The 13,050-nt window shown below is 39.1% G+C and overlaps 1 protein-coding gene across 1 annotated transcript in view; it reads right to left on the bottom strand.

The window, feature by feature from the left end:
• Positions 1-617: 617 nt before the first annotated feature.
• LOC139130770 (prostaglandin reductase 1-like) overlaps positions 618-13,050 on the bottom strand; it is a 48,788-nt gene continuing 36,355 nt past the window's right edge. Inside the window, exons 2-8 of the mRNA XM_070696566.1 lie at positions 5,862-5,907; positions 4,858-4,914; positions 3,744-3,917; positions 3,452-3,569; positions 2,756-2,908; positions 1,834-1,939; positions 618-738 (exon numbers count right to left, since the gene is read on the bottom strand). Of these exons, the coding sequence (XP_070552667.1) occupies positions 698-738; positions 1,834-1,939; positions 2,756-2,908; positions 3,452-3,569; positions 3,744-3,917; positions 4,858-4,914; positions 5,862-5,907 (695 nt within the window). The 3' untranslated portion in view covers positions 618-697. The remainder of the gene's footprint in view (positions 739-1,833; positions 1,940-2,755; positions 2,909-3,451; positions 3,570-3,743; positions 3,918-4,857; positions 4,915-5,861; positions 5,908-13,050) is intronic.

The raw sequence follows: 13,050 nt of genomic DNA, 5'->3' as shown, positions 1-13,050 counted from the left end.
GAAGAAATTTAGGGTCAGTTCAACTTTCCCGTTTTTTTTTCAAGTATTCAATAGATAAATAGTTCAGACAGGAAATCGCCTTGCCCTCTGTCACACGATAAACATGCGTTCATTTTTGACCAAGGAGCGCTCGATCTTTGAAGGAAGCAACTTCAGGACGTTATGTAGCTTGTGTGGCATTTTCAAAATTTGATCACTTTTAAAAGCCCGATCAGCTGCAACTTTCATCATATTTTCTAATCTGCTGTTTTCTAAAAGGCAGTTTCTTGTTGTATTTCTAAATCAAGTCAAAGCACCGAGTGGTCAACCTGTCAACTAAACAGTGTCCGTGTAATATCCACGGTTATTGTTTTCAATGAAATGTTGGTCCGGACTGGTACGGACTAGAATTCATTTATCAACAATGACACTTCAGCAAGTCTAATACTTTATAAAAATTATTTGAAAAAAAAGCAACCCTAAAACGAGGAAAATATTATCGAAGGTTAATGTCATCGTCCCTTTAACAATTTTTTTCGAAGTTTTGTGATGAAATAATAGACATTAAACAAACTATAAATACTTAATGGTTGGCAAGCTTTATGTGAAATCATCGTAAGGAAATAGGACTACACTCACCTTAAGATACCATTCCGCCATGAATTTTTTACCTTCAGGGTATCTCTCCGTGAACGATGTACCAATGAAACCTTGCCACTTAATCTCTTTGACATTCATCATAACGATCGAAGGAAGGAACTGTGGAGGAAGAGGAAATATTACGCACCGCTATTCTCTGCATCACGTGACATGAAGACTGACAGGATGTTTTATCACAAAGGTGTCTGCAAATTATATTAGCTGATGATTAACACTGTGCTGTTGGCTTTGGTAATCTGTGCAGGCTTAATGCAGGGATAAAAAGAACAACAGAAGATGTACTGTAATGCATCAAATCACATCTGACTTACGTCAGCGTGCACTACTGTGACCCTTGACCTGACCAATTGACAGTGACAATGCAATTGTCAAGCTCGCTGGAAATAGTAACGGTGATTATTTCGATTCACGCAGAGGCAGCCGACTAGTCGATTTTTATAAACTATAACCATACAGACGATATTTTACATGTACATATACTGTTTTTGAGCATAATAAATATAGTGAAATTTTGATAGGAATATATATAATACAGGGCCGCAGCCTGACAAAATTGCCGAAGGGGCGAACCAAGTTTAGCTACGATTTTGGTTATCAGGAAAATTTTCAGATGCCCACTGAGCAATATGATGAGAATTTCCCGCCCGTAAATGAGGATTTACTGCCTAGTCGCCCGTTCCCCATCCACTGATACTGAAAAATATCGGCGCCTGCCTGAAAAGAAATCGTGCACGAACAACTTTTTGCACAGGCAGCTTTGATGGCTGCCCCTATTTATAGAAGATTGAGCCTCAGGAACAATAGCTAAACTCTCAATTTACAATACGTTTTGGCCTTGCCGTTTTTAAAGTTTATTTTGAAACTCTAGGAGTGACTTAAATTCATCGATTTGTTTTTAAGAAAATCGGAAATTCAATTCAATTTTCCCGATAGAGATAGCAGTTATTTTAAACAGAAAGGATAGTTATTGCATAAATTATTTCTCTCGTAGTAAATTTACACGGTGATCCCTGAGTTTATTCTTACTTTCAATAATTAATATTTTAAAGTTTCGAGTGAAACGTTTAATGTATTAAGTTCGAGGCGCGTACTAAGTTGAATGAAATTCTGTTTTGTTGGGTGGAGGCAGGGCTGTGTACTACCACTTGCCGAGCACTCCGGAAGTAACGTGATGTTGTGATGAATTATACTTGCCCATTAACGGTTCCTTAGCGTTGTATTGCGAAATGGAGCCACACTGACTGATACGACTAAGTCTGTTCATGTGATTTCGTACAGTCACCGAAAACTTGCCACCGACCTAAAATATACATGAAATAGAGTCAACCAAATGGAAAACTCAAGATACAAGCTCTTTAAAATGACAACATTATATACCATAATATCACGAGGGCAGGTGACCATTTTTCGAAGTCAGGAGGATGTTAATTGACTTTCAAAGGGCCAAAGTCGCTTCTGTTTTAGCCCTTTTCATGATTTTTTTTGACATGAAAAGTAGTTAGTGTTAACTTCTTGAAACACGCTGAAATACTGGTCAAATGAGCATGACACCAGCACTGCTTGCAGCCAGACAAGATTAAACATTCAGTGAAGGATTTTTCAGACTGTACCCAAAATTCGACATCGAAAATTGAAGTGACCAACCCTGGTCATGTATGGCTGAATATGCACTGTTACATAAAGTTTTGCCTTTCATATAGATAATGATAACAGTTTTCCCTTACATTGTCACAATCATGTTTGTCACAGGGAGGCAGGTCTGAACAGGAAAAATGTATTATGCATGGAGGTCACACACGAAATCACCTGTTTACATTCATTGGTATTTTTTGACACTTTTGAATTATGTTATGTACTGTTGTCATTTTGTAATCCGAGTGACTTTATGCGAGTATATCATGTTTTCTTGACAGCACGAAAAGGTAAAAAAGGAATGATTTTATCCCTTGAAAAATAAAGTGAGAAGTGATGAAGAGTGTCTGCCACTAGACATTAAGAGGTTTCATGGTGATATAGGGGTTGATACATTATATTTCCGTGTCAAAATGACGGGTAAATGGAGAAGGGATATAATTAGAGTATTGATTACAAAGGCGGAAATCATTATGGCACTTACATTGTCGAAATAAATGTCAACGCCGTTGGGGGCGACCTTCTTGAGTGTTTCATCCAGATCTATGGTTTTATAATTGAATGCTTCATCGAAGCCAAGACTTTTCACATACTCGACTTTGTCGTCGGATCCGGCAAAGCCGATAACTCGGCATCCCTGGAACGTTGAAGAGGGAGTATTATACAGAGCACAATAGTGAAAAAAACATTGTGACAATCTGAAATGCAATGGCGCCCCCTGTCAAACTTTGGTGGGAGTGAAAGTTATAATAGCCTTATGTTTCAGAGTTTGAGCTAGTAAAAGAGACACACAAATCAGCGTACTCAGCCAGTGTGAGAATATATCTCAGGACAAAAGCTCTGCTCTCTGTATTCCCTGCTGCTGTATCCCGCAGAGTAGGAGAACTTATGTCGCCTGCCAATTAAGCCAATTGAATGTCTCGTTTTATGGCTGACAATATCTGACCAATGACAAGTGACCTTTCATCAGCTACCTCCTTCGTTGTACTCGATATATAAATAGTTAACACTTTGTCACAAGTCTAGTATCCACACTGTTTAGAAGACCTCCGAAATGGGAGAAGACAAACAGGAAGTGTACTGGACTGGTAGCATCAGTTATATTTTTGCATTCAATGTGTTTTTCGTGATGACGTAATGTTATGATGATCAAAAACAGTGCTGTGATAAAGAGGATCACCTTAATTTTTGCGATTTGCCCGACCAAACTACCAACAGCACCGGCTGCACCATTGACAACGACGGTCTCGCCCTCTTTCGGTTGACATATGTCCACGAATCCAAAGTACGCAGTCATTCTAAAAGATAAACAAACATTCATTATTACAGTGAGTCCAAATACGAGACGAAATACATGCAGTTTGTCTCTAAATCGTGACTAAAATATAAGCAATCCCATGCGGCCAAAACTTGTATGTCTCGAAAAAAGGCCTCTTTTCATGGGATTCGGTAAATTAGCTTGCGCTACTTACCCGACCATACCTAGGACTCCCATTGCTTGTGAGAGTGGTATCTCCGGGGGATGGTCAAGTTTAGTAACAACGCCCTCAGACGACAAGAGGTGGCTCCTCCAGCCTAATCCACCGAGCTCTTCCGTAGTGACATTGGTACCGACAGGATAGTCCGCATTTTTACTCTCAACAACTCTGAAAATCACAGGGAGAGAAATGCCATTATACATTATTATCACTGTCACTGAAAGATGTGAAAAATTTCATTGTATTAGACAAGCATCACGGTTACACGGAGAATGAATGAGATTGAAATATAGTCCTGATGTGCACACCTCACGCACTCCTGAATATTTAAAACAATTCTCAAACGTTCTCCGACTTTTAATCGCCTTGAAAACCACAATTTACATTATGCTGACTTCACTGTACAGTTTAACTTGTATAAAGTTATTATGGAGTGGATATAAACGATGTGCTCATAACTTTTTGAGTTCCCCTTTTTAACCATTTTCACCTTTTTCAACTTAATGTTATTTGCATAAGCTTATATTTGGCACTTTGCAAAGTTAACATACACAAACATACATAGGTACGTTAGAACGTACGTACATAGTTTTACATACACACATACATACATACATACATACATACATACATACATACATACATACATACATACATACGTACATACGTACATACGTACATACGTACATACGTACATACATACATACATACATACATACATACATACATACATACATACATACATGCAAAAATACATACATACATACATACAAACATACATACATACATACATACATACATACATACATACATACATAACAGACAGCAGACGGAAGGACATACACAGGATTTGTCACCTTGCAGACAAGCTCTCACTTCACATACATATCCCAAAATGTGGAGTTGAAAATTGATGTGATTGGTTACTGTATTAGAGCTCGGATGTTGACGATCACCAGGGAGTATATAAAATACAAGTAAATTTACCAACCATGACGTTGCATTTTCCTATTGCGCACTGAGAAACTTCGGTGTGATATAAGCGGACAGGAAACATTTTAGTACACTACACCCAGTAAAGCGACCAGTATTCACTTACAGTACTTACTTTCCCACTAACTGACCGGACATAACTTCACCAATCTTTAGCGTTTCGCTGAAGACCCTGTGAACAAATATGGAGATATTTGAGAGCAGCATCAATCACGTGACTTATGTAAAATGGCGACCCAGAGATATTTATGCGTTTCCCTGTGCGTTTAGTACATTCAGGCTTTATCAATATTATGAGTTCTATGGAATATCGCCGCTGCTTAAGAAAGTGAATACAACATATCGAACGAACAAACAAATATGTTCAGGGACGGGCCAATAGATCTTGAGAGGGTGGTTATGATTCTTACATGCATTATCGCATTTCAACCGGCGAATTATTTCCTAGTAATGTATTTTTTTTCGCAGTGTATGTTTTTTCCTCCGAAAGTTTCATTAGCTGACCAAATGTGAAGTGTGATCTGCAGATTTACCACTTTAACCACCCTTTTAAACGATTTAATGGTCCATGTTCATCCTTCACCGAAATATCACAATTGTGATGATATAAGTCTGCTATACGACCAGTTATTTAAGAGGAATAGGAATGATATATACTCCAAAAGGGTAAATTTTGATCTCATTGTGATAGCGTTTTGTGTGTCTTTCCAGGTCAGTCTGCCAGGCAGAACTTTAGCGCAAAGTGTACAAGCAAATTATCAGTTCGGTTATTGAACCACTCTTTTATAAAGGAGATTTAACCAAGCTATTGTCCCCTTCGCTAGGTTACTAGGTGTCGTACGTTGTGAGTTCGAATCTGATCATGAATCCACTAGATCTTCACCAAACGGAATGCGAAGTTGTAAATAGTCACCGAAGTCTCTCATTATCGTGGAAAACAAATTCTTCTTCTTTAAAGTTGAGCTTTACAAACCCTGCCATTTGTCGTTGCATCAAAGAAAACTTGAGATTCTCAGCCGCCAGCAACAAATTGAAGATCCTAACCGAAGCTTATTTTTAAAGCTGGGCCATATACTCCAAATGTTACGTAAGACACCTGATGACCAATCAATGACTTACCTCATGTAGGGATCGACGGTAAGATAGACAGCTTCGCACAAAAATTCTAAAATGAAATAATGAAAGGACGATTAGATTTTTAACAAATTTCATGCAATAGTGAAAAGCGATCGGCAGCATGAAATCGGAAATCCTTCATCATCGTGTTTTTTCACCTTTCTGGCAATTTCTCTTCATGAACTTTTGTTGGATACTTTTTGGACTTTAAAAAGAATGTTATATTAACACAGCACGTGTTTACCTTGGACAATTAAACACTGTTCCAGTAGTACCAAAAGAGTACTGGCCTACCAAACATACCGCTTAGTCACTGCCATAAATCGTTGTCACCGGCCACGCATATTGAATATGTGAAACGGGTACAAGTTTCGTTTTGTTTGGCGAAAATATTATTTAGATGAATGTTAGTGTCAGTGAATTGAAATTTGAAGACACATCTTACACTAAAGGCCGGGTGATCAAGAAAGGAAAGAAATAAAACAACACAAACCTTTCTGGAAAGCCATTTGTTAAGGAAGAGAGTAGTTAAAATATAAATTCAACTGATCAATTTTCACAGAAAAATCCACAAAAAGTATACATCTTTCCTAGTAAGGTCAAAGGACGTTGATTCCGTGACGATAGCAACATTCATATAAAATACACGAGCTGTGCTTCCGAAATTCTTCATAATATGAGAATTTGATAAAAAATACCCCCCTATATTCCACAGGCTGGCTGCTTAGTATCAAAATAAAACCCCCATCCCATGGACATTGACAAACTCCCTGTCGGATAGCGAAAAACGACATGTTTTGAATCCCTATTCATTTAAGATGGGGCACCGGTATCTTTTTTATATGGTTGCTATGGGCCGTTTTTGTGGCTTTACTTATGACTTTCGAGTAAGACGCTTGCCGTGGGTTGGCTACGAGCGACAAGTCGAAATCCGATAGTTGTATGAGCGCGCGCCCCCTGACGACATTGATATGCAAATTAGGTAGTGCAAAGTTCAAAACCCTAAGGCTTTGCAAAACGCTGCATGTCAACGGAAGTAGTTGTGCGAGGGTCATTCTGGTGACCCATGAAAGTGTTGACGGATTTTGTTTGCAGCGAAAACGGCTCGATGTTGGTATTTTAGCATGGTCGTTACACCCCTACAAAAATCATGGATTTGGGCGTTTCAGACGGGTATTTCGCCTGATAATCCTTTTCGACGAAAGGATATTTGCGAAAACGATGCGTCAACAGTTGCAGACATTGACTGTTTACATTTGTGTAAAATAACGCTGAAATCGGTTCATTGTAGAAAAAGCCTTAGGGATTTTACTGTCGACGGTCCAATGGCGGCGACAGAAAACCATGAATTTTCAGCGCCCGAAAGAGTTACCTTGGAGACTAGTCGCGTCTGTTTCGTACGCGGATCGTAGAAGAACCAATGCGGACAGAGACGCTTGCACAGGCTGTAGGAGGAAAGTTGCAGGCTAGATACAGGAAAATTTCTGAAGTGCTGTGTGATGCCGAAAAATTGCATCTCAACAATAGTACTAAAAGTTACGACCGAGATTCTGTCTTCCGCCTCACACTCTTGGCATTTGACAGACCTATTAACTGACCCTGTCCAACACTGCAAGCGCCTAGCCTAGGATGCCCACCAGCAACAGTATGATGGAGACACCAGGACAACATAGTGACTTGTAGATTGATAGGGAGGATCATCACTACGTCATCGTCATGTGCAGAAATGACAGAACAGAAAATGTATTTTAGTAAGGTAAGTGGGTATGTTTGTTTTCACTGTTGTTTAATGTTTCATAAATAGGACCTTGGAGCTGGAGGTAGAAATAGCCAGCCTGTGTTGTAAACAGTTTTTCCAAAATATGGGTCACTGTGTCCCCTAGCTGACAATTATAGGTGGTCATCAGCAATATTTGAGTGACAATTTACCTAGGAATTTCTACAATATTATTGATAAATTGTATAGAAATAGTTTTAATTGTAGTGACTAGTATAAATGATTTTCAAAGCTTTACTGCTTATTGGCTTTGGGGGAACAATGCATGATAAAAATTACAATATGAATATGAATATGAAATTTATAAACATGGGGCAGTGCAATTCAGAAATTTCATAAGGCTTCACACATAAAACCTGGATAGATTGGGTTGATTCTGTAGGTGCGTAAACTGTAAGTTGGCATCATACTCATCCTCATCCTCATCCTCAGGGGTCATGTGAAATGAGGATGAGGATGATGCTACAGCGTCAGCTTCACTGGCGTCAGATCCGATTATTCCCGAATGCGTCTGATGGAATGATAAGTGTAAAATCGACTCTAAAAATGTGCTCCAATCAAAACACAGTGGGGTTTGTATTTCATAATATTTAGTAACCTCTCCTCTTAATATCTGTTTCTTGCGGTGTAGTTACAACGCAACATTCTTAGCCCTTAAAGTTCAAAGGTTGTATGTTTAATATGTTGACTTTTCAGGCGTCAAGTCATAGCTACACAAGTTAATTGTTTTATATGTCCTCTGAATAATTAGGGCTTTCATATCACCTCTCATGGTGGCGATTTTTACACATTTCGGACCATGTATACCTTTTTGGCACCAATTTTTTTTAAAATCTTAACACAAGAGTTGATAGGATACAAACAAACGTATCCACGGATCCATGGCAGGGCTCGAAATTTTTTTAAAACTCACTTGCCATCAGGGCAAGTGAATTTTCAATTTCACTTGTCCGGAAGAAAAATTCACTTGCCCTGAATTTCAGATGATTTTAAGAGTAAATATGTATGGTTTTATTAATGTCATTGTAAAGAAACAATTGCTGTAACTTACTGATAAATTTGTGTCCTTATTCTGTGTATCAAAAATAATATCTTTGTAACGTACACATACACAGTGTTTCAGCCAGCTTTTGCTAGCATGGGGACACAGTGACCCATAGTAGGTCTTAATGGGGGACCAATTAAATTTTTGGGGGACATGTAATGCATTTCAATAAAACAACACCGGTACATTGTCATTGTGTGTCATCATGACCTGGTACACTTGTGTTAACTAGGCAAGTCAGGTGGGTGCACTAAGGGTAAGTATGTAATGGGCCACAGGTGTTGTGTCAAATTGTGCCCATGTGAAACTTTCAGTATCATTTAGTTTACTGCTACCACATGGTATGTGCATAAACTGCAGGGTTCCCCTAAGTCACCAAAATGATTACCAACTCTTTAGCCAAATAAAAAATCTTGTAGCCACTTTGAGCAACTTTTAAACAGTTTATGATCTCAAGTGTAGCAACAGCTTTCTCGTCATTCAGGAGTTCCTAATTTTACAAATCAAGATGTTTTGTATGTTGTTCATGATAGTTTTTACATTAAAGAAATATTTGTTTAGTTTTTATTACATTAATTATCTGTGTTTTTTATGACATTGAAGGGATCGAAAATACTTTTTCATTTCTGATGGTAAACTTTTGCCACAAGAAATAATAACGTGGCAATTCTAAAAATCAGGTAGCAATGTGAAGTGTATTACCACAGATACAAAATACTTCTGCAGCATTGAGTTAGTGTTCACAGTATGACAACTTATCATACATATACACTACAAGCTCTACTACCTTATGTGGCACATTTTGCACTCTTTAAGTCATGATGTAAATTTTGTTAGCCACACAAATTACCGCGCTTGTCTTTTTAGTGTGGAGTTTCAGGGTTTGGCACACACGGATTTTGTGTTTGGCACAGCCAAGGTTTACAGTTCGACACAAAGAAATACAGACGGAAATGCAACATTTTATCCAAGACAGACGACACGTTTTCATTTCTGTCTTCGTCTGAGAATGCCGCACAGTGCAGTGTTGTTGCATGCAAATTTAAGCGAGTTGTTTTTAACGGTCACAACTGTCGGTCTGAACAGAAAAGGACCCACGTTTGATCGTCGTATCTTCGTATAGCTATCGCCTTGGAGTAATCTATCGAAATAATGCAAAATACACGGGGAAGAACCTACACCCGGGGAAAGGCAACCAGCAGTGATCTCCGGCAATAAGTAGTTCACGAAATAGAGGAGATAGGTGGTGATCAGGCGACTGGTTTTGTTCCTCCTGGATCATATGTACAAACAGCGAAGAAATTGCGATTGGCAGCAACGACCGTATTAAAAGAAGATTTGGGTACATTTTTGCAAGACCGGTTCAGTAAATCCCCCTAGAAACTATCGCCGTGGTCGACAAAGAGTGTTCCTGGACGTTGAAGTTGAGTTCATAGAAGCCATCAAATCTGAGAAGCCCTCCGTTAGGGACCGTTCAGTTTTTACGGCCTTGGGGGCCGGCAAAATCTTGTCGCCGGTGTTCAAAAAAATATAGACCCCCTGCATTTTTCTTGAAAAAAGATGACCCTCCCCCCTTTGTCAGACGAAAAATTTGATGACCCCCCCCCCCCCCCCCCCCCCCCCGGATGAAAAATAACCACAACACATAATTATGTCAAATTTACCCGCACGGTTTGGATTTTAACTCCGGTACGAGGCGCACTTTATTCGTGTAGCAGAGATGCCAGTGCACGAACTTCTTAGCCACATCCATGCAAACTGTTAATTAGGACTCATGGTACGAGTCCAAAAGGGTTGTGTAAAATTGTCTGCGTTTTCCCCTGTATTGGACTTGGACTTGGTACTAGACTCATGCTTGTTTATTGCAATGAGTTCAATCTGTGCCTGCCTATCTGTGCCGCTGCTCTCAGAGAGCAAAGCTGGCGGAAACAAGTTTTCATGTGCAAGTTTTGATGAACACTGAATACACAGGTGGTTTCCGTTATGGAAGTCAAACCTGGCTACACTGAGTGAGTGTTACCCTTCAGGGTACAATACAAATAAATGTTTAGTCAATTTCATAACAAATAGCTTCAGTTTTTGCATTTATTTTAATATTGCCGGTAAAAATCACGCCCTTTAGTGCAAATCACATCCCTTGATGTTAAATGGAATAGTCTTCCGGTGTGGTTGACCAAGACTGCGAAGGTTTGAACCAATCATACGCCTGTATCGGGAAAGATTACTGTCACTCTTAGGTAAAAGTTCTGCTACAGTGTTTAAAGCTCCGTGACATTCTGCATGATAAGAGAACGTGCAGCAATCGACGCATCCTTTGATGTTATGTGTCGGAGTACAACAACTTGTACGTTACAGTCAAGAAACCCGTGTGTGCCAAACCCTGAAACTCCACACTAAAATGACAAGCGCTGTACAAATTTTCCATGCGAAGAAAGCATTCGGTAGCATAGTGACAGTGTAGCTACAAGTATTGTGGTGTTGTGTCATAGTTGTGATCAAGCAGGCTCAATAGCATCTTCAGCATAAGTATCCTTTAAAACAAGACACACTGATATTGTTCAATTCATTTCCCAATGTTTTAAAGAGTAATAATGGTTTTAATGATAATGATAACATTGTAGCCCAGGAACATTTCATTTGATATTTTGATATCATCAAGAAATGTCTAGTGATGTTCACTATACATCATTAAACTGGAGGAATCCGCAGAAATATTAATGTGATGATTGAAATGGATATGCTTACTGCAACTACTGTTGACAATTTCCCTTTGCCATAACTGTTAATAAAATTTAATTTAAAACTGACAGTCAAGCTAAATGCCATTAAATTGGAAGCACCAAGAAATTACCTTTTATCATAAGATTGTACCTATTGGACCTCCCTAGGTGGTTTCTTTTGAACCATAATTGTGTACTTAAAGGGTCTTCATTCATGACATCACATAAGATGACCCAGATTTGACCTTTCAGAAAACCTCAAATTTTTCTCCTTTTCCCTTGTATTCTGACTCTGTTTGTGAAAGTTTCCTTTGAAATAATGGTTTTTACTATCAAAATGAGTAATTACAGGCCAAATTTTGATTCAAGCAAAGTAGATAAAACTTGGACTAAAAAGGACGACCGGTACGCGGGACTCACAGAGGCAAAGCCAAGCCTCAGTGTATTCATCATTCCTCCACGATGCTGAAGTTATTTTCGTATTCGTTTTCGTATTCGTTTTCGTATTCGTATTCGTATTCGTATTGGAGTCACTGACAGAAATTGTTATTTTTAGTCCAGGTTTCAGGTATGAAACGTGCAATATACGATATTTACTGAGGTTTAAATATTGTGATAATTTGATTCGTAATTTAATCTGCCAAATTTTGTTAAATTTACATAAATTTGCATTTTAGATTTTAAAGAATTTTGTTTACCCCATTTTATTTGAAAAAAAACGGTTGGGATCTGGTAAGGCAGCATCTTCGCTTGCCAATGTCTCTTGACCGGGCAGCTGGACGCACCCCGAAATCAGGTAGTTAGTGCCAAGTAATGGGACGCGTGAAGTCGGACGATGCGATAGGAAGGCAGTTGTGCAAAGGAGCTGCCCCGGACTGTACCATTATTTTGCGGGGAGGGCAGATTTTTGTGAGGCGCCGCAAAACGGATGACTGTTGCAAGCTATGATGAACAGGGGACTTGTCCAGGACAACCATCTAAATAAAAAATGTGAAAATTGTTATATCCGGTCATCCTTTTGGACTCACTTTAAAATAATCATATCCATTTGCAATTTGTATTTCAAGTATTTTACTACGTAGACCTGAAATACAATACAATACTTTACAAAACTCTATCGCTCAACAACACACTCAGGGAGTGCAGTGAGGCAAAAATTACAAAATTGCAAGTTACGACAACTACGTCCTACTACAGGGGAGAAAGTAACAGAAATCAATCACAATAGGTAGTTTATCTTTCAGAGTAAAGATGTGAGCTATAATGCGGCAGTCGATGTCTTGAACCCCCACCCTCCCCACCTCGGGGCATAGTGGGGGATTTGGAAATTAATCTTATGAAATTTGTCAAATGCCCCACCCCCTGGGACAAGACAACCTGGAAAATCCCCACCTAAAACAAGTAAATCCTCCATCCCAATGGATGGGACATTCTTAAAGTCTGCACTTGTCCGTGAAAGTGAGCAGGGGTATCAAAATGAGGCAATTGCCCCACCCCCTCAGGCATAGTTTCATGGCAAACACAGTCTAATCCCCCACATTTGTCACGTATCGCCCGAGGTGTGGTCCCTCGGGGAATACATTGACTGCTGCATAATAACATAAAACCGGACCGACCGATAATTCATGTATTACATGTAAGCTTACATTC

Source organism: Ptychodera flava, chromosome 1 (assembly GCF_041260155.1).
Source record: "Ptychodera flava strain L36383 chromosome 1, AS_Pfla_20210202, whole genome shotgun sequence".
Classification (NCBI taxonomy): domain Eukaryota; kingdom Metazoa; phylum Hemichordata; class Enteropneusta; family Ptychoderidae; genus Ptychodera; species Ptychodera flava.
The sequence above is the reverse complement of the archived record's forward strand: the minus strand, read 5'-3'. Positions and strand labels throughout refer to the sequence as shown.